At 41.9% G+C, this 23368-nt stretch overlaps 1 protein-coding gene across 1 annotated transcript in view; it reads right to left on the bottom strand.

Moving 5' to 3' along the window:
• LOC124605775 (inactive selenide, water dikinase-like protein) overlaps nucleotides 1-21625 on the bottom strand; it is an 81745-nt gene extending 60120 nt beyond the window's left edge. The window contains exon 1 of the mRNA XM_047137660.1: nucleotides 20263-21625. Within this exon, the coding sequence (XP_046993616.1) occupies nucleotides 20268-21506 (1239 nt within the window). The 5' untranslated portion in view covers nucleotides 21507-21625 and the 3' untranslated portion in view covers nucleotides 20263-20267. The remainder of the gene's footprint in view (nucleotides 1-20262) is intronic.
• Nucleotides 21626-23368: the final 1743 nt, after the last annotated feature.

Raw genomic sequence — 23368 nt, 5'->3', positions numbered from 1 at the left:
ACATCTGCTCCTGATAATGGTAAAGGCCGAAATTGCAATAGTGGAAATAAAAAGTTTAACAGCCACTGGCGTAAACATGATGTCTTTCAAGAAATTTCACGACTGTGAATCCCAGTTATGAAAAGTTTTTTGCACCATGTAAGGTGCCCTTCCTCAATTGGCTTGCTGTTCAGGAAAATTTTGAAAAATGGAGTTCAAAACCTACATGGGACCATCACAAAAGCCGAAACATGTGAGACTCCTTTTAGTTGCCTCTTACGACAGGCAGCAATACCCCGAGCCTATTCTAACCCCCAGACACGCAGGGGGAAGGGCAGAGGCAAACCAAGAAGTACAACTGAGGACGCACAGGACACTGAGGAACCGCGTACAGTGGGCTGCCATGTAAGGCACATGTGGAAGGACCAAGAGTGTTTCCTATCGAGCATAAGCCCCAGGAATTTCATAGTGTCAATGAACGGAAGGGCAACAGGCCCAAGATGGAGAGATGGTGGTATAAACCAACTGCGTTGCCACAAATTCATACAGACGGTTTTATCAACGGAAAAGCGAAAGCCACTGTCTATGCTCAAGGAGTAAAGAAGCTCAAGACATCGCTGAAGACACCACTCAGCAAGACAGGTCTTTGGAGAACTGCAAAAGATGGCAAAATCGTCAACAAAAAGGGAGCCAGAGATGCCCGGCGGGAGACAGGTCATTGAAAGGCTAATGGCAATAGCAAAGAGGACATCACTCAGGACGGAACCCTGAGGCACAACGTTTTCCTGGGTAAAGGTGTCTGACAAGACAGAACCCACGCTCATCTTGAAAACTCTTACATTTAAAATTTGAAGGACAGGCGGCCATAGAAGCCTCATGTGTAAAGAGTACAGAGGATACCAGTTCTCCAGCTGGTGTCGGAGGCCTTCTCCAAATTGAAAAACACAACCACAGTCTGGGATTTCCGCAGAAAACCATTCATGACGTGGGTGGACAAAGTAATGAGATGGTCAACTACAGAATGCCGCGCTCAAAATCCACACTGTGCATTCATCAGTAAACTGCAAAACTCGAGCCACCATACCAGCTGGGCATGAATCATACATTCCAAGACCTTGCAAACACAGCTGGTAAGAAAGGTGGGGCAGTAGCTAGAAGGAAGGTTTTTGACCTTATCGGGCTTATGTACGGGTATGACAGTGGCTTCAAGCCAGTGGCCGGGAAATATGGCCTCTGCCCAGATGCGGTTGTACGTTTTACGCAGAAAGTGCTCGCCCACAGGAGAAAGGTGCTGGAACATCTGAATATGGATGGTGTCTGGCACTGGGCCAGAAGATCGGGATGGACTGAGAGCATGATCTAGCTCCCTCATAGTAAAGGCGGCATTGTAGTACTCATGATTCAGAGAACAAGGGTTTTGCCCGAGCCTCCTCCGCTTGTTTCCGATGGAGGACGGCAGGGCGATAGTCAGAAGACCTTGAAACTTCCACAAAATGGTGGCCCAAGGTGTTTGAGATAGCAGTAACATCCTTGATAACATCGTCTGCTACTGTCAGACCGGAAATTGATTGGGGAATGGATCTTGGTCCCAGAGAGCAGTAAGTGGTTGGCCCACATGACACAGGAAGGGATGGAACTGTTAAAAGTACTAGTGAATGAAATACAGCTAGTTCTTTTGCTATCCCGAAGGACACAGCGACAATTTACACGCATCTGTTAATAATGAATGGAGTACGCCATTGTAAGATGACGGTTGAAAACACGGAGAGCACATCTCCCTGTGCGAATGGCATTGCGGCATGCCTCAGTCCATGAAGTGACTAGGTCATGACGTGGTAAAGGGGAAGTGATAGGAATGGAACGTTCTACAGATGTAAGGATAATGTTTCTGAGATATTCCACCTGGTCATCTCAACTGGGGAAATCTTGTTCTTCGAAGGTCGCCAGGGAGGAGTAAAGCTGCCAGTCAGCCTTAGTAAGATACCATCTGGGCATGGACGCGGATGGGGTAGGAGTCAGCTACTGATAGCACACGGGAAATGGACACTCTAGTAGGTGTCAGAACGAACATACCACTCGAGACGATGGGCATGCTGGGCTGTGCAAAAGGATAGGTCCAAATGGGAATAGGTGTGCGAAGAGTCGGAAAGGAAAGTGGGTTTTCCAGTATTAAGGCAGAAGAGGTTAAGTTGGTTAAAAAGGTCAGCAAAGAGGGCACCTCTCTGACAGGTCCTGGGAGAACCCCAAAGTGGATGATGTGCATTGAAGTCACTGAGTAGCAAAAATGTGGGAGGTAGCTGCCCGATAAACTGAAGGAAGTTTGCCCTGGTGGCATCAAATGATGGAGGGATATAAATGGTACAGTGAGAAAAGTCAGGTGGGGGAAAGAAATGGTGAACTGCAACAGCTTAAAGATGGGTAGTCAAGAGAGATTTGCTGACTATGCATGTCATCCCGTACAAGGGACATGATGCCCCCTTGAGATGGAATGCCGACCTTAGGGGGAATGTCAAAGTGAATCAGTAAAAAATGTAAAAGCTCAAAGCAATCGTGAGGGTGCAATTTCATTTCTTGAAGGGGATGCTGTGATGCTAAAAGCAGCCATAAATTCTCTTTGTGGGACTGAAGGCCATGAACGTTCCATTGGAGGACCGTCATGATGAGGAAAAAATGTAGGGGTGTCAATTCGGCAGCTGCCGAGTGACAGCCAGTGTAGAGCTGCTACTACAGGGCACAGAAGCAGGAGCCTGCTCCATAGGGTCAACAGAAGCATCAGACTGCATGTGCGGTCGGTCTATGGAGTCCAACACTGAAAATCGGTTGGTCGTGCACACCGGCGATATGGAGGCCGGCCAGGCTAAGGTACCACGTGGCAACATCGTAGAAGAGGATCACTGAGTTGCCGAAAGAGATAGTTTGCCTTTGGTGGACTTCTTCGAGCCTTTCCGGTTAGCAGAGGAGGACTCTGGTGTTGTTTGGCTGGAGGGACACAGGAAGTCTACACGAGAGTACTACTCCTGTCCTTTCCGGCCTACTGGTTGTGTAGCTGGTGGTTTCACCCCTAGAGGCGAGAGTTTGACAGTGTGTTGCACAGCTGGAAGGGGGACTGCGATGGTACCATGACTCTGGGCAATTTCACAACCTCAGAGCTGAATTTGTGTTTGCATCTCTGTGTGGCCATGTCCTTCATGGAGCGAGGGGTAACAAGACTGTAAAACTGTGAGGGACGGGAAAAACCCACCGTGGTACAACAACAAAGTTAGGAAACTACTGCGAAAGCAAAGAGAGCTCCACTCCAAGTTTAAACGCAGCCAAAACCTCTCAGACAAACTGAAGCTAAACGATGTCAAAGTTAGCGTAAGGAGGGCTATGCGTGAAGCGTTCAGTGAATTCGAAAGTATAATTCTATGTACCGACTTGACAGAAAATCCTAGGAAGTTCTGGTCTTACGTTAAATCAGTAAGTGGCTCGAAACAGCATATCCAGACACTACGGGATGATGATGGCATTGAAACAGAGGATGACACGCGTAAAGCTGAAATACTAAACACCTTTTTCCAAAGCTGTTTCACAGAGGAAGACCGCACTGCAGTTCCTTCTCTAAATCCTCGCACAAACGAAAAAATGGCTGACATCGAAATAAGTGTCCAAGGAATAGAAAAGCAACTGGAATCACTCAATAGAGGAAAGTCCACTGGACCTGACGGGATACCAATTCGATTCTACACAGAGTACGCGAAAGAACTTGCCCCCCTTCTAACAGCCGTGTACCGCAAGTCTCTAGAGGAACGGAGGGTTCCAAATGATTGGAAAAGAGCACAGGTAGTCCCAGTCTTCAAGAAGGGTCGTCGAGCAGATGCGCAAAACTATAGACCTATATCTCTTACGTCGATCTCTTGTAGAATTTTAGAACATGTTTTTTGCTCGCGTATCATGTCATTTCTGGAAACCCAGAATCTACTATGTAGGAATCAACATGGATTCCGGAAACAGCGATCGTGTGAGACCCAACTCGCCTTATTTGTTCATGAGACCCAGAAAATATTAGATACAGGCTCCCACGTAGATGCTATTTTTCTTGACTTCCGGAAGGCGTTCGATACAGTTCCGCACTGTCGCCTGATAAAGTAAGAGCCTACGGAATATCAGACCAGCTGTGTGGCTGGATTGAAGAGTTTTTAGCAAACAGAACACAGCATGTTGTTATCAATGGAGAGACGTCTACAGACGTTAAAGTAACCTCTGGCGTGCCACAGGGGAGTGTTATGGGACCATTGCTTTTCACAATATATATAAATGACTTAGTAGATAGTGTCGGAAGTTCCATGCGGCTTTTCGCGGATGATGCTGTAGTATACAGAGAAGTTGCTGCATTAGAAAATTGTAGCGAAATACAGGAAGATCTGCAGCGGATAGGCACTTGGTGCAGGGAGTGGCAACTGACCCTTAACATAGACAAATGTAATGTATTGCGAATACATAGAAAGAAGGATCCTTTATTGTATGATTATATGATAGCGGAACAAACACTGGTAGCAGTTACTTCTGTAAAATATCTGGGAGTATGCGTACGGAACGATTTGAAGTGGAATGATCATATAAAACTAATTGTTGGTAAGGCGGGTACCAGGTTGAGATTCATTGGGAGAGTGCTTAGAAAATGTAGTCCATCAACAAAGGAGGTGGCTTACAAAACACTCGTTCGACCTATACTTGAGTATTGCTCATCAGTGTGGGATCCGTACCAGGTCGGGTTGACGGAGGAGATAGAGAAGATCCAAAGAAGAGCGGCGCGTTTCGTCACTGGGTTATTTGGTAACCGTGATAGCGTTACGGAGATGTTTAATAAACTCAAGTGGCAGACTCTGCAAGAGAGGCGCTCTGCATCGCGGTGTAGCTTGCTCGCCAGGTTTCGAGAGGGTGCGTTTTTGGATGAGGTATCGAATATATTGCTTCCCCCTACTTATACTTCCCGAGGAGATCACGAATGTAAAATTAGAGAGATTAGAGCGCGCACGGAGGCTTTCAGACAGTCGTTCTTCCCGCGAACCATACGCGACTGGAACAGGAAAGGGAGGTAATGACAGTGGCACGTAAAGTGCCCTCCGCCACACACCGTTGGGTGGCTTGCGGAGTATCAATGTAGATGTAGATGTAGATGTAGAAGAACAGAACTATAGGTGCCAGACGGGAGAACACAGGGTTTGCAACTAACCAGTAACTTGCGAGTGACTGGGTAAGGCACTATTTCCTTCACCCGGAACTCTTGGACAGCCTGCTCATCAAGATACACGGGACAATCCTGAGAGGAGGTGGCATGGTCAACACTGCAGTTGATACAGAGGGGAGAAGGAGGCAGACAATCGCTCTCGTTTGCATCCCTACCACAGGTTACACATTTGGCTGCGGAAAAAAAGTGTGGGTGGGCACTAAGGAGGAATCTACATTTTTCAATACATGATGGACAGCAATGACACCCTGATCAGAGAGGTAAGATTGGATTTTGGCCTCAGACCGTCAAGCAGCCTGGTGTAAATTACACCGCAGGAAAAATTCAAAGTTCTATAGGGCTCGACACAAACATGGTAGCCGTGGAGAAGTAAGGCAGCAAGCAGTTGTTGTGCTTGAGAATCAGAAGTAGTATCCAAAAGCAAAGTGTCACTCTTTAAATGAGAGCAGGATTTCACAGGGCCAACAATTGCATCAACATGTTTCTGAATAATGAATGGATTGACCATGGGGAAGGACTGTCTTCAGTACGTGAGACCATGAGGAACCGTAGTGCAGCAGGAAGTGTCTTTGAATCACTATCCTCAGTATGTTTACTTTTCGTGGACGTTGATTGAGAAGATGATTGACTCATTGCGAGAAAATCTCCCATGATTGTCAGCGTCTCCGAAAGCGTGCTCCTTCCAACTGGAGGCTCCCTTCACAAGGGGGCACACCCATCTTAGGTGACTGTTCACACCTCAGGTCACAACTCCCGAACACCTGACACAGGGACCAATCAGCAATTTGGGGAAATTGCAGCTCAGGCAATCACCTCTCCCTGAGCCTCGCCTGTACCAGGAGGTACATGCAAACCCTACCTGTCAACCCGAGGCTGGGAATTATGTGTTACCCAGTCACCATGGGCCGGCATTCAGGGGCGCACAGGGAGGAAGAAGAAAAAGAGGAACCTCAAATACCGAAGCGGAGGAACGAGAGGAAAAGGGAAACAAAGAAAGGAAAAGGGAGCACAAAACAAAGCGAGACTGTTCTTACATCAGCAACACACATTGCAGAACATTCCCAATAACATCCCAGACATGTTACCTAAGAGAGGGGGAAAAAGAATAGCAAGAGGATAGACATGTAGCATGGAAAGGAAAAAATGCTGCAAAGGCTGGGGGCCCGTGGTAGCCAGGCACAAACCCACCAGAGAGTGGCGAGCCCCCTGGTGGGGCAGAAAAGTGGTCTCTGTCACAAATACCATCTGGAGTAACCAATGTAGCTAAGTCATGAGACTGGGAGAACAGACTGAAAGGCCGATAACTGAAAAGGTCATATGAGTGGCACTAAAGTGGGTACGAGTACAGTCGTTGAGGAGACACAGATAGATATCAGAAAGAAACTGGTCAATCAGAAGACCCCTACCAGATTAAGTATTACTTCCCCACAGGGATTGTGCATTCTGAAATCCCCAAGTAGGAGAGAAATGGGGGAGAGCAGTTGGTCACTTCAAGGGAGATAAATAAATGTCACAAATGGTGATCACTGTGGCAATTTGCACTTTAACTGCTACTGCTTCCAACATGGTATGGAGGGGAATCCACTAACTGACATCTTTACAGAGCAACATACAAGCCCCAGCAATGATCCTCTTGCGGCCAGTAAGACTGCGACAGAATGCACGGTACCCACAAAGTGTTGGGGAATGGTATCAGCGAAGTGAGTTTTATCTGTGGCGATACAGACAATGCTTAAGTATGCTGTGCAGGAACACACACTGACCAGTTTTCAAGAAGGAACCCATATCCAGAGACAAAGAACTAGGACACTGGAGAGTGTGGCAGTCTGAGATGCATGTGAATTCCACATTACGTCGATACACCAACATGAGCAGCCTATCGCTCTGCCTCCATTACAAACAGGCTTCAAACAGCATGCCTCCTACATCAATGCAAAGCCCGTATCAGTGGTCTTAGCCTCACGCACATGAGCAAATATTTGCAGTTGTCTCTGAAAAATTTCAATTACTCTGTAGACAAACAACAAGGTCCTCTGCTGACATTACAAGTGTGCCATATGCAACACTCTTCATGCTATTCCACAGAAAGTAGGCGAGAGGTGTCAGATCCGACAAGTGTGCTGGCCATGAAAGTGGTCCGCCTCTACCAATCCATCGACTGGGATATGCGACATTGAGGTGATTTCAGATATTGACATCAAAGTGTGCTGGAGATCCATCGTATTGCAGCCTCATGTCTCTCAGAACATCTAGTGGCACTAAATCCATTAGTGTAGGCAAAACATCTCTAATAAATGTGAGGTTAGTCCGTCTAGCAGTAGATATGGCACAATGATATGGTCACCAATTATGCCTTCCCCAACATTAATACCAATCCTGTGTTGGTAATTTTGAATCATCTGAACATGAGAATTTGCGTCTGCCCAAACACATATTGTCCAAGTTTAAAATGCCATAAACACAGCTGTCTTTATTACAGAACTTTATTTGCCCAGATCACACAAAAATACACACTGTGTAGTAAGAACTGTATTTAGATTCTGAGAGCATTTCCAATGCAGCTGGCAACGTCAGGTAATCATCTTAATATGTCATCTCTGGTAAACGTGCATTCAATCCGTAAATAACACCAAGCTCGGGAACTGTGGCTGGAGTACGCATTGTACCCCTGTGCAAACTCCACCCGTCAGGCGTAGTCCTCCTACCATAATGCCTGGACTTTCCGCATATGGTATGGATGGATACAGTGTTCATGGACAACACACCACACGGAACTTTTATCCTTATGCAGTGCCTGTGTCACCACCCAAGTGCTGGTGGCTGGGTCCTCTCCTCGTCCTTCTCCAGCTGTAGTAAGCATGGAAGACTTAACATTTTGGCAGTTAACAGAGGGCAAACAGTAGCCTGGGGATAGTATTTGCAAGTACCAAGCATGAAGTGCTACTACTATACTGTACAATGGACAAACCTCGGGCAGAAAACACCTACATGCAACTTCCCCACTCCTCTTGAGGCATCTATGAATGGCCACAGACATGGAATGATGGTTACATCTGCCTTGAAAATACTCTGCATATGACATTGCCACAGCTCTCTCATTGCCATCTGCTTTGCCATACACATTTCTGCAGTGAACTGGTACATGTTGCACTGCTATCATCAACATTACTGTGCCAGCAGACCAAACAAGAACTGCGTGGAGGAATGTAGCACATGCGTAGAAATGTTGTCAGGCTCAGGTCATCCATCTGCAATATACAGATGCCAAAAGGGTTGCATATCTTCTGTATTCAGAAACCCAAACAAATCAGAACACACAGTCACTACAGTTCAGCCTCAGGCTTCGACACTCTCCAGTGCCCGAGCCGTGCGTTTCCGGATGTGTGTGCCTTCCCACACAACATACCTTGCACTGTGTGTTTCTTTTCTTTCTTAGATATGTTTGTTGAGATAGCAGAATTGCATTCGTTCAATTCAATATGTTTTAGCCCAAAACACCTGTCCTGATGCCACTTACTCTGATCGAAGGTTCTCCCCAGTCACCATCTAGCCACAGCAAAGGCTCACAACCTAGCCACAGCAAAGGCTCACAACCTAGCCACAGCAAAGGCTCACCACCTAGCCACAGCAAAGGCTCACCACCTAGCCACACCAAAGGCTCACCACCTAGCCACAGCAAAGATAATACAGCATGAGAGCTGTTGCTGGGAGTCCTGATTCCCCAATAAAATGGACATAACTCTTTGACCCAAGTATGACATTAGCATGTCAGTCATCAAGAGTATGACCCCTGTGTTGTCAGGAGGTCCTACCAAAAGGATACATAACAACCCCACCACAATGGAGTGGCTGCCATGTTGGCTTTTAAGCGAATGCATTCTTCTCCAGTTGGTCAACGCTACAGAAAAATTTTTGTAGAATGGATGTCAAACCCTGGAGGAGGACGAAAACTGTTTCAGCCACAAAGCAATTGGGGAAATGAATGATGATGATGAAATACAGCAGAAACTAGTGAAATAATACAGTGAACATCAAAGGCAGCCAAAACAAGAATGGAAGTGAAGTAAGTATACTCAAGACTGTTGACTGCAGCACAAAGAAAGGAAATAGTTCCCGCAATAGCTTGGAAGCCCTTGCTCGAAACATATGCCTCACAAAAGAATCTTGAGGCCTCCAAGAGGCTTTTCAACACTTTGGCTTCTGTGGGCATGGTTACTCGCCCTGCTACATCATTCCCCAAGATGCTATGGACAAATATACGAGTGCCGCTTGGTTTTCCTTACAGTGCTACAGATGTCTGCATGCTTCCTGAACCACGAACTCAGTGCTGCCACAGAATAACAAAGTTTCAAGTATTTATCATACAATGTACGTGCCTCATTATGTGCTATCATTCGCAAAAATATCTAATTTTGATATCCTGAATCATGTATAAGATATGACGATTGTTATGACACGATTTGTTACGCACAAGGAAGTGAATAGGTGCATTGTTCGCGATCACCCTTCAAATATAAAAGTCCTTAAATCAAGAACAAAATGAGATTTCAATTCTGCTCTCAATACAAAAAAAAATTTCCATCTTTTACCTACATTTCATTCACTGCAATGTGCAAATTAAAATCAACCACAGGAAAAGTCTAAGGAATGCATTTTTACCTCTGCAAGATCTTAAGTTTTACTTTATTTAATCCTGCATAGTAACTATGACATATAATGGAAAGAAATTCAGTCTTATCGAGCGAAGATATAAGACCGTAACATGAACAAAATTCAAATTTTTTCACCTATTAATTTTCGAAAAATATGAAGGTAAGTATTTCATATTGCCATCTCTCAACACAAGCACCAGCATTTGGCAAGCAGTATTATACAGGGTGAGGCAGCTAAGTCATAACACTCCTTGTATCTCCAGAATTGTAATAGATACAAAGATGCCGTTTGGACAGTGAATTGCAGGGACAGGGGCTACTTGAATACATCACAGTTCATGTTTGTGTTATTTTTTATTACAAAGATATGAGGCCCTATTTGGTTTTTTAAATGGAACCCTACGTTAAATTTTAGCGTAACATGATGGGCTTAAAAAGACGGTTTCAAATATGTATATATCATAATATTTTGGCAAATAGTTTTTGAGACACAGATATGTTCCCGTATCGTATTCGTCCTTCGAAGCAGCATTGTCCAATGTGACCTTTCCTGTTGACCACTGAGGAACTTAGCAGGGAAGGCATTGTTTTCCTGCTTCTCGATAATTCCACAAGGTGACACACAAGTTAACTGGAGAGAAGGGTATAAATGTGCTGCTGTGGTGAGACAGTGCATTTCCGTCACAGTTTCTTGGGGCAGACATGTACACCAACAAAGAAAAGTTAGATATGCTTCTACTGTATGGTAGAAGCAGAAGGAATGCTGTTAGAGCAATAAAGCAATATGGAGAGCTGTATCCTGATTGAGAGCATTCTATGCACCAGCTTCTTGCACGTTTGCAAGAAACTATTTTAACTGGGATCATGGAACGCCATACAGAGGACAAGGCAGAAAACTACAACTGGCGAGGTACATGAAGAAAGCGTTCTAGCATTGGTGCATAACGACCCTAAGGTTTCGTCACGAAGTATTGCCTCGGAATGTGGTGTAAGTCAGAGAAGTGTTGTACGCATATTGCACCAGCATAGATTTCACCCGGTTCACCTCTCATTACATCAATCACTGTCCAGTGTGGATTTAGAACGGCGTCAGGAATTTTGCCACTTTCCTCTGCAGCACCTACGAGATAATCTAAAGATCTTTTCACTGAGAGTTTTTTTTTTTTATTGATGAAGAGACTTTCACCAGCCACGGTAACGTGAATTTGCATAATATGCATTACTGGTCAATGGAGAACCCTCATTGGCTTCGACAGGTACAGCATCAGCAACCGTGGAGTGTTAACGTGTGGTGCAGCATCATCAGAAAAGTCATTGTGCGGCCGTACGTCATTCCGGGTATACTAAATAGAAATAGCTATGCACAGTTCCAGCGAGAGGATCTGCCCATTTTGCTGGAAGAGGTACCACTACACGTCAGTGCATGTGGTTCCAACATGAGAGCTGTTCTGCTCATTCTTCTCGTGTGGCAACAGAGCTGTTAAATGAAAAATTCCTGGATTGTTGGATAGGATGGTGCGCTGAAGTGAAGCGGCCAGCCCAGTCTCCTGATTTGACCCCTCTTGATTTTTTTTGTGGGGAGCAATCAAACAAATTGTATGCTCAAATACCAACTACACCCGACGACATGAAGCAACGTATCATCGAAGCGTGTGCTGATATCTCAAGTGACACCCTCACAGCCATTCACAAATCGTTCGAACGGGAACTAAAAATGTGCATTGCAGCAGAGGGGAAACATTTTGAGCACATGCTTCAGTAAAGTTTTGTATCATGTGCAGTATGTATTTTGCATCTTTGTGTGTATTTGCTTCGTACTGTGATCAATAGTAAATATTTTCAAATAAAAAATAAATACGTATGAAGTAATTGTGACCAATAAGCTCCTCATTTACATTTGTATTTCTGTTACTTAAACCATACTAACATCTTGTAGTATTTTAATACTGTACGTTGTCTCCTATTTTGGTATCACAGTTGTCAAACAACTGAATAATATTTGTGTGACATCATCAGTTAATTTTTGCGCAAAATATCACAGTATGTATTACTATTGTCGTGTGTGTGTGTGTGTGTGTGTGTGTGTGTGTGAGGAAGGACTCGTGTACTATTTGCCTAAATATTATGATATACAGATATTTGAAACAATTTTTTAAGCCCATCATGTTACGCTGAAATTTAACATAGGGCCCCATTTAAAAAACCAAAGTTGGCCTCATATCTCTGTAATAAAAAACAGGACAAACATGAAATGTGATGTATACAAGTAGCCCTGTCCCTGCAATTCACTGTCCAAACAGCATCTTTGTATCTATTACAGTTGGGGAGAAACAAGGGGTGTTATGACTTAGCTGTATCACCCAATATATAAAAAATCTTTAATGCAGAGAGCACGTCTGTAGCAGCAAAAGGATTAAAGATGGGAAAGTTCCGACTGTAACTTGTCTAGATAATGAAATGTCAGCCACTGAACTGACGAGCTGAACATCTATAAAAAGCTCAATTTTTTGTAATGCACTCCTTTTGACGATATAGACACTTACTATAAAAAAAAATGCAGTGGAGTCTCAGCTCCAAAAAAATATTTTTTGTTGAGATGTGAACATTAACATAATAATGAAATGATTTAACTTCCTACACATTTTGAATACAAAGAGAGTTTTAGGCAATTCTAATGTGGATGTGAACCTGTTATCCTCCCAAATGCGAGGCCATTGTTCTACCTCACTCAGTAATTCCATGAGGATTTTAAAAATAAAAAAATCAGCATGTCTTGGACCATGTACCTAGAGATATCCAGTAGAAAAAATTACAGTACACATATAAAAGGTCCTGGCATCTCATATCATTAATGAGAAATAATTATGAAGCTAAAGACAGACTTTGAAAATCACACAAAACTCTGAGCCTATAAAAGAAACTTCTCTAAACTTAAAATACATGTGGCCAGTGTTGATTAAGAGACTGTGGCTCTCTCCAGAGAAACTCAAGGTAATGATAGAAGAAGGCGGCTATTCAAGCCAAACAATATTCAATGTAGATGAAACTGGTCTGTTCCAGAAGAAGGTGCCTGAAAGAACTTATTGTGCATGAAGAGAATATCTTTCCAGGTTTTAAAGCTGCCCAAGATCAACTGAGAGTTGCAAATGCAGCTTGTGACTGTAAATTAAAATCACTCAGTTTGTGATCAGAAAATCCAAATGCTTTAAAAATACATCTAAAGCTGGATTGACAGAAATTTTGAGCTTCCGTGACAGATTCCATTTTTGACTTGTTTGGTCATCACTCCATACCTGATTAACATTATTGCCAATGAAAACAAATCTCATTTAAAGTGATGCTATTAATTGACAATGCACCAAGTCATCCTCCTTTTACTCCAATTAATTTGACGTGCTTGTGAAAAGCAGCATTTTTGCCACTGAATACGACCAGCTGGCTTCAATCGATGGACCAAGGTGTCATTAAAACATTTAAGGTTTACTACACAGGACAGTTATTTGCATATCTCCATGAACTATGACACAAAACTGTTGAAGACTTTTAGAAGCAATTTAATGTTTCACATACCATGAGAGTTACTGGACAATTTGGGAATGAAACTTAAAACACACACACACACACACACACACACACACACACACACAAAGTACTTTAAATGGTGCCTGGAAGAAATCTCTGTGTATTTTTTTTGCCATGACTGAAACCTAGATCCTGATTAAATTGATAATGTGATTAGGAAGTGGTCGATATTACCAGAAATTTGGAAGTGACTGGTGACGACATTCAAGAACTGCTGGATTCACACGCTCAGGAACTGACATTTGATGAGCTTATAGAAATGTGTGAGCAAGATCAAAACATTGAACAACTTTATCTTTACACCCGATTCAATCAGAAGATCAAATGATGATTGCAAACTCGACACAACATCTCAATTCAAGTGAAAAAGTGTTACAAATTTTATATATAAAAAAAGGAGACTCCAAAGACATGCTATCCTCATTTCTACTACAAAACGGAGATTAAAAAATTATTAATGCGCTACAGGGAAATTCTGCTTGGGAAGGAAAAAATATTTTGACTCTTCAGATAACAGGAGATCTACATCATAATACTGTATTTAATTCCTTAGTGAACTTATTCAAATCCATCTCTACAACAAAGCGTCTACTTAATTTCAGTCTATTATACAGGGTGAAGGAAAAATTGTGTCACAAAACATTAAACCTGGGTAGCTGAAGCCAGTAGGAACCAAAAATAGTAATGTTGTGTAGGTCGACAATGCACCATTTTTAAACTACATAAACTTGACACCACACAGCCTAGTTGACTGTGGGATTGCTCTGTTGCCATTCGTTGGTTGGTGGGCAGCACTTTGGTGGCGGTTCACACACACAAATGTCCCTCGCCTTGGATACATCATGATCTCCGGCAGGCAAAGCATTCGCGGTCATTCATTGTCCAGAGCATCCAGCAACAGGGCAATCCCACACCCAATCGGAGCGTGTTGTGCATCAGCTATCCAGGTTAAAATTTCGTGACAATTTTTCTCCACCCTGTACACTCTAAATCTCACAAAACAAATTTTATTGCATACACTTCACAGCAGAAATACAAGTTTTGTCTTGAAGGACTACTGTACACTGTTTTAAAATTAAATTCTCTCTTGACACTTGTGGCCCAAAGTTAAGACAGGAGCAGTGAAAACAAGGTCACTACCTCTATCGTGTGTAAGTTGGCAGCATAGCAGCTTTGCTTCACCAATGGCAGAATGTCTTCCAAGTCTTTCGCGGGGGCATGACTCGATAAAATCTTCAATTTGCAAACTGCATCAATTCCAATAAAATTCTCGAGCTTTCGATGGCTAGCTCTGCCATCGTCATCAGGAGTAAAACTACTGACTGCCAGGACTGGCACTATTCCTCACTTATATACCTATGATTATGGCCACTGGCACCAATTAAGAGAGGGCTGAAATGACGCGTGCATGGAGGATGAGTTGGGCCGCTCATGGCAGCTCCAACCCAACGTCGGACCGAGTGACGTCAGGTGGCGCAATGGACCAGCACTACATTTGAAACTGCCACTCCCGCCTCCCTACAAGCATTAAGCATCTGCTGTTGCTTCCTTTCGAAATCCGAAGCCCACCCCCCACTTAAGTGTGTAGTCCTGGTCTCTGTTGAAATTGTTGCTGTTCATTCAAATCTCAACTGCCTCTTTTATAACTGAGTCCCAGTAGGTTGACGGTTGAGCCAAGAATCTTGTGTCTTCAAACTGTATTTTGTGACCATTTTCGAGGCAATGCTCAGTTATGGCCGACTTGGGTTGAGCTCCCTTTGCTTAATGTGTTTTGTGTACATGGACCAGACAATTCACCCACTTGCAGAGCATTGTACGAAGCACAAGGGACATATTAAGCAAAGGGAGCTCAACAAGTTAGCCATAGCTGAGCACTGCATCAAAAACGATCACAAAATAAGGTGTGAGAACAAGAGTCTTGGCCCATGCATCAACATGCTGGGACTCAGTTATAAAAGAGGTGGCCGATATTAGAATGAACAGCAACAATTTCAACAGAGACCAGGGGTACACTTTAAGCAGGAGCTGGGCGGTGGATTTTGGATGTCGAAAGGAAGCAACGGTGGCTGCTTAACGCTTGTAGGGAGGTGGGAACGGCAGTTTCAAACGTGGCGCCGGCCCCTTGAGCCACCTGACATCACTCGGACCCACAGCGGACTGGAGCTGCTGTTAACTGCCCAACTCTCTCTCTGTTCACACGTTATTTCGGCCCTCTCAGATTGGTGCCAGCGGTCGTTACGGTAGGTATATAAGTAGGAAATATTGCCAGTTCTGACACAGTAGTTTTACTCCAGACGACGATGTCAGAGCTAGCCATCGAATTTTATTGGCATTCATGTGGCTTGAAAATCAAGAAGATTTTATTCAATGGCAGAATTAATTTGCAGAACACCAATTCCATGTGATCTACATAATTTATTGTTAAACAATGTATAACGGCGCAGAAAACCAGAACAAATCAACAATAGTATGAATGACAAGCAAAGTTCAAGAACAGTGATGCTGCTTCTAAAAATGTGCAACATATGTTTGGTGGAGCATGAAGTGTTGGTATAGCAGCAGACATGGCAATCACCAGTAATGATTTTTACATCAACAGGAATACAAGCAGAAAGACAATAAAATTTACACTGCACACACACACACACACACACACACACACACACACCTCCCCCGCCGCCTTTTGAAATTTTACACAGATAATATAGGACATCTACATTACTTGGTGACTATCCTGGAATCCAAACCTAGTTGTAGGATGCTTAGCTAACAACTTCCAGGGGCAAATGTTTTTTCAATATTTTACAATTATTCACTGAATTAAGACATATAATATTATGTTATACAGATTAATATAATAAGCATTACTGTTAGAAACTGTGTGTTTGTCTTGAGGCAGGGTAACTGACAGTGCAGAATGAGTGCGTTAGCAACTTCCAACAGAATTTACATGTAATTTCAACCTTTACAATTTGTGATGTGAATACCAAATGTCTGATTCTACACCACTACGATTCACTGTGCAAATGATCTGTGGAACACAAAACCAACTAACTTCCAACAAACTTTAAGCATAATTTCAAAACTTGTTCTAAAGTTTTTCTCACTTATACACTTAACGACAAATATGTGACGGACTCATTTGTAAAGTAATCAGACATTTGAAGTTTTTTTTATATGCGAGTTGGATTCTTTAAGCAATTGGTGTTTACCAATTTTACATAATACAGGCTAAAATAATCATCGGATATTTACCCGTTTAGTAACACAATGTGTGTAAATTTACCAGGCAATTTTCAATATCCATAAAAGAGAGCAAACATTGGCAACAGTTATTCTGCGTGAAATTAAAAATGTCTGCATCAATCACAAGGCAGGATTCACATGTCCAGTTGATGTGAATGTAATATGGAAAGATTACTGTCACTGATGTCTTGGACCTCCGGCTACACAACAGATCTGACTGTCAGCACAACATATATTTTGCAGTCCTATTCTTTCACTGACTTTCAAAACAATCTGTCACCTTCCTACCTAAACCTTGCGCTATGCCAATGATCAGCTTTTCATCACAAGCAAGATTTTGTTGGATACGGATGAACTGATAGGAGCAGGGGCACCAGCATACAAGAAAACACTCATTACACACATTCGTGGCAAATAGAATGAAATATAGAAAAATCATCTGATGTCATTACAGCAAATTTCTATTTTCAATGTAATTACATATTTTCAGAATTTATCTCCAATACGGTTTTTAAAGTGATTCATGGACAAATAATCACACTATACCAATTGAAACCACGGACAATTATGTCATTAGCAAAACACAAGTTGGAGCAGTCTTCATTATTGCCTGGAATATTAATGTAAGCAGTAAAATCAAATTATTAAAGTAGATGACATCTACTTCGGCACCCACGTAAAAGCCACTGCAGTGCTGAAATCGGCAAACTGTCGATGATACCTGGATTAAAATACGGTACTGCCATTATATTTTAAGACATACTGGTTGTAGTGAATCATTCCAACTGAAAATCCAGTTTATTAATACATCCCGTCTGCAATGTTTTTTCAACTCGCCAGCACCCTACTATGACACTGCTATGAGTGGAACAACAATATTAACAGAAAAATGATTGAACAGGCAATAATTTAACAGCAAGAAATCAGAGCTGCCACTAAGTAGCAGTAGCTCCATTAATCCACAAGCACAGCATAATCAAAACTGTAACACTAGATAAATGTGATTTAAAAAACTGATAGCTGTTGCAAAATACACATTAGCAGAAAATCTATCAAATGTCCTGTAGATGTCACCCTACTGGTATTACATAAATATTTATATGCATGTGAACTACACTTCAAATTACTTATTTAGCAAGTAATCCTTAAAATTAGTTTGGAAAGGGCAGAATTCAAACATTTCAATTCAATCCCACAGTTTCGCCATCAGTCATTAAAGCACAGCTGCACCCAACGATTCAGTTCCAATAACTGATGAGAAAAAAATGTTAAACTGTGCATAACAAGTTTAAAATTAAACTGTAGTGAAAATATGTTCCAACTTGTGTACAATTTAACACACTATTCCTTTTCCATACTGTAAGATTTTAAAGTGTTACAGCTCTTTGAATTTGGATCACATCCACTAGTTTCAAGAAGGTCGTTTACACATACTGGACCTTAAATTGTGATCACACATACTGATAACCAAACTATTACGAGCATCAACCCACAATACGATTACATGCAGTTTGGTGGCATTGAAAGCAATTGGTAAGATGAAAGTAACAACTGGAGTAGCAACGAATGGGGAATAAGTTTAGCAATGATACAGGCTGCAAATGGGGAAATCCACTGATATAAGTGACTGATTATGGGCAGACTGTTGTGGCCCTACACCAGCAAAAGGACATCTTGGAAATGGTGCTGGATGTTGGCTGTTTGCACGATACTGTCATGAGCATTTATGGAAGGAGGTTCTAGGGCAGTGAAACAAGGAGTAAGTGACAAAGTGTTGCACTTCCATACATCACAGAACATGGAGGTCAGAGGTATGCCAACACTGTAATGCAAGATAGACAGCAATCTGTACAGTACAATGTTTGTGATGGCAGAAGCGTTTCAGTGAAGACAATTGAATGCACAATATTGAAAATGGGGCTCCACGCCTGACTAACCTTACATATCACCCGCCAGCTCCACACCCACAAACCACATGCCCATAATTTACTGAAATTGCATGACCTGTGTACCGACATCCAGTGTCGTGTACCTTTAGAAACCTGTCAAGTGGCTGAATCCATGTTACAAAGAGACACTACTGTGCTGCATTTCAAAGGTCAATTAGCTATGAAGTAGGAGGTCACATTGTTTCGGCTTCTCAGTTAAGACCACCACCTATAGTGTTGTTCAAATAGCCTGTGACTTTATATGTAACTCAGGAGGGTAATAGCATAGTTGTTCTGATGAATAACTATGGCCACCCCATGTCACCAGAAATTCCACTGGTAGACCATACTGTTGGCACTTTTGTCTGGAAACAGTACTCGGTTTGGGGCATCAGTGGCTTCCGCCTGGTTTGCTCAACACATATTGCAATGATGCTACCTTCCCCCTTTACCACACTAAATGTCAGGAATCACTTTTCATTTCATGCTGCACATTATATTATACACCTTAATCTAATTCAACTCTAAGCATTACTACACTACAACATACAGACATCACAAGAACTGTGAAAATATTGAATGAGGAGTTGGGAGTGTTAAATTAGATGCACTGTTAGCTTTGCAGGGAAACTCTGGTGAGTCGACTTAGAAATATTCTGACTCTTATTGGAATCACTTTCAATACACTGAAAGCAAGTCACCTGTACAAATATAAGATTGAGTTTAAATTGAACATTTTTACTGATAAGTTACTGAGCTAATATCCTTAACTTCATATCTCCCATATAGGAACAAGTATATACATACATGCCCACTCCTCTCACTTTTCACAGTATACAGACAATACAAAGTACATAACATGTGCCAACATATCCATACAAGACTGGTCACCTAAGTAATACAGGTTTTATGAATTTACCTTGCAGTTTTAGTTTTTAAAAGCAAATGTGCAATAAACAGTGTGATCATAAAAAGACAGTTCAATCTGGTACAATCATCAGTATCAGTCCAGGCTACACCACAGATCCTAGCCCAGGAAATCTAGTCTACCCCCCCCCCCCCCCAGAAAATGGCAGCTTTGATGCTGAACTGACTTGCAAATAGTCAACATTTTCTCCATATTTTGAAGCGAGCTTTAATGTAAAAATGAAACAAATTTGAAGATGAAATCTTACGTTTCCTTTACAGAAAAGAAAACTGATTTTAAATTGCTGAATATTTTGACATATGCTAACAGATGTTAATTATTAAACACTCCAGTAACACTGGCAACAACAGCAATAAGCTAAATGAGTTTCTCTAGACACAGAAAAGGCAAAATAAAGTGAACTTGTGGTAAACAAGCTGTCAAGCAACATTTACCAACTACAAAATCTTGGAGTAAACAACTCTTACTGCTGACGTCAAAAACATGCTGTAATTCTACAATGTGCATTTAAATATATGTTTTAGTAAAACATTATTACATCCAGTAGGTCACCATTACGCAAATAAAGCAGGATTTCATTACAGCAAATAAAATAAGTTCTCCAATTCTCATTTCACACATTAGATAGCTGAATGATTAACACTATTTTAGGCTGCCAATACAGAAACTTAAACATCTTTAGCATGAGATACAGAAAAGTAAATTATTACAACTTACTTGTATTACCACAACTCTCCGTCCTTTTCTTTTGCTGGAACTTCAATGATACGAGGTTTATCAATTATTCTTGCAGAGCGGTTCCCTTTCTCTACTATGCCAATTATCCATGCTTGGTAACCTTCCTGTTTCTCAATATCTTTACAGTATGCTGCTGCTTGTTCTCTTGGTAGGCAAATTAGCAACCCCCCTGATGTCTCAGGGGAATGTCCTTGGAGAAGTTGAAACATATTGCCACATGCTTTTGCAACAGCTGCCATTTTTGCTATAACTGGTAAGTTATGAATCACAAAAGACACCTCGTTCTTTTGATGTCTAGCAAGATTTTGGGCGTGACCAAGTAATCCAAAGCCTGTAACATCCGTCGCACCATGAGCGTTGTACTTGTGCATCAAACGAGCTGCTATACGATTAAGTCTTGCCATGGAATCCATCGATCTCTGATAGGCCTTTCTAACATCATCCTCTGACACAACAAGTTTAATGCGGTTCCATCTCTCTGGCTGCTCTAACCACTGATGTGCATTAACTGCTACTTGTGTGCCTAAAGGCTTAGTCAAAACCAATACATCTCCAACAACTGCATTATCAGGAACAATATATTCATTTGGTTGGCACACAGATGTCGCTACACCTCCAATTGTACACCAGGGATTCACAACAGTTTGACCTCCTGTCACGGTGGTGCCTGCCTCCCACGCCGAATCCTTAAATCCTCTCATAATCAGTGGAATAACAACATCCCTTTCCTTTTCAGTCATTTTTGTTGACACACCAAGTAACATCAGCATGTTGTCGCATTCCGTAACACCCATGGCGTAAAGATCACTCAACACATTGGCACAAGCAATCTTACCCATCATGTAGGGATCATCAACTAATGGATAAAAGAAATCTGTTGTTTGCACAAGACACAGCCCTCCATGCCTCAGAGGAGTCACGGAGGAATCCATACCAATTCCAATACGAGGAATATGCATATGCATGAAGTGTGCATGTTCATCCTGTGCATTGTTATCGTCTTGCTGGAGCCCCTCGAGGAGTTTCCACAGAACCTCCTGAGGAGCTTTACACCCTCATCCTTTCAGATCAGCAAAACGCGTCAGACGGAAAGTAGCGTCTAACTCATGTGCAACAGGATCAAAAGGCCTCCTTAATGCAAATGCGTTTGGATTACCTCCTAACTCCAACTGTGCTACGGATAACGCATCTTGCGACACTGCTGGCCCCTGAAGTTCTGCCATACTGCCGCAATTTGCAGAAAAGTTGGTAAAAATGATCAAATATTACACAACACAACTAAACGCTCAATGCCTCCAACCTCTCGACAGATTACAAAATGGCGATACGATGGCGTTCTATTGTTCCGAGCGCTTGGTCGGCGGGATTACGTAGGGTGCATTCCATTGGTGGCTCTTTGCACTGAACTTCCTTGCTCTCGATACACGAAATAGCAAAGAAATTTTTCAGAGCAAAAATCCTAATTGTTAGTTAAAACATTCTTCATATACATTTTTTTAAGATAAATAATATTTTAAAACAATATAAAGTGACTTAGACCTGTTACTGAGAAATAAAGATATGAATGAATAGCATTTTAAGTGTTAAATGAAGGCAATATTGGTAAGTTGTTCCTTATAAATACTATTATAGATTCTTAAAATGAGAATATCAATTTTGGATTTGCATAGAAGCCTTTTTCATATTGCACATTTTTCTAAGAACTTAGTTGTGCGCATGTGTTCCGCCCCTACGGCTAAGGAAGTCCACAAGCAGTACTGTGATCTTTAAGCTCTGTAACGATGACAGTGATACCAATATGAAAAGCAGAAATAGAAAGAGCAACTTAAATTTGTATTGTGGGTGAGAGAGGAAGTAACATTTCTGTCGAGGAATACGAAGTATGCGCGGGAACGCTTGGGTACCACTACATCTTGTCAGTTCGTAGTATCATCGTAATAAAGCCCAATTTTGCTTGGTTTACCTCCTAATAGACGAGACATGTAATGCCTGAAAATATACTAATGTAGTTTGCTTTGTAATACTTTGCGTAGTTGAAAATACGATTTAATATTCGTTTTGGCAGAAGTGTTCCCAGATAGTCGTATATCACACAGCACATGATAGAGACTAAGATACGAAGTTGGACGCTGTCATCTTTTTGTGAAAAAAATATTTTGCGTGTTCATCGTACTAAAAAACTTATGCTATGAAGTTACTATTAAATGCGAGTGGCAGGTGGGTTGATGATGTTGTAAATTAACAAAATTACTAATTTCAATACAGAATCGCCTGTGACTAGCTAAAAGTTAATGAAACGTAAATAAACGAGACGCAATTAAAGTTCAGAAAGTTTGCGAGTCACCGGTTTTCTCAGCTAGATTGGAAAATTATGTGCTTCCAGATGGAATCGGCAACTTCGTTGAACAATTTTAAACACGCCATTAATTAGGACATATGGTTCTCATATTAGGTGAAATAATGTTAATGGTGTATATGTACGTATAGCAGGTGTAAGCGTGTCGCTAGAAGAGTGTTCTTCGTTTCTAGAGTATTTCCTTGTAGACTCAACAACGGACACATGCCTACATCTCACGAAGTGTTTTCGTACCCTGGCCGAAACCTCAAATTCCCATACAGATCCTGTTAATTTGTCAGTTGTTTTGTCGTAATATTTTCGTATTGCGACGTTATCCTTGACTATTAATTGCGGCTCCTGTGACTGTCAGGTTGTTAACGTCGACAATTTATTGGTATAGCATCACATTGTTTACAATTTTCAATAGAGTGGTGAAACAGTAATAATTTTGTACAGTATTAAACTGTTAATGGGCAGAGTAGAAATACTTAGAAAATAGTACAGAAAAAGGAAGACGTCAAGAGAATTAGGTAAGAAAACGAATGTAAGTGAAGCCCAAGTGTGGAAAGAAAAAATGTCAAGGGAGAATGGGCGACTGTCTTAGGAACTAGAGAAAGAAAGGGGATGGGAGATGCGACAGATGAAGGATAGGGATTATTAAGACTATGTAGGTAGCAGGGTAAGTTCCCATTTGCTCCAGGGAATGCAGTCAAATTCTCTATCAACTTTGCAGTTTGCATATGACTG

This window comes from Schistocerca americana, chromosome 3 (genome assembly GCF_021461395.2).
Source record: "Schistocerca americana isolate TAMUIC-IGC-003095 chromosome 3, iqSchAmer2.1, whole genome shotgun sequence".
Classification (NCBI taxonomy): Eukaryota; Metazoa; Arthropoda; class Insecta; order Orthoptera; family Acrididae; genus Schistocerca; species Schistocerca americana.
Note: the sequence above shows the minus strand (reverse complement) of the source record. Positions and strands in the feature narration are given on the sequence as shown.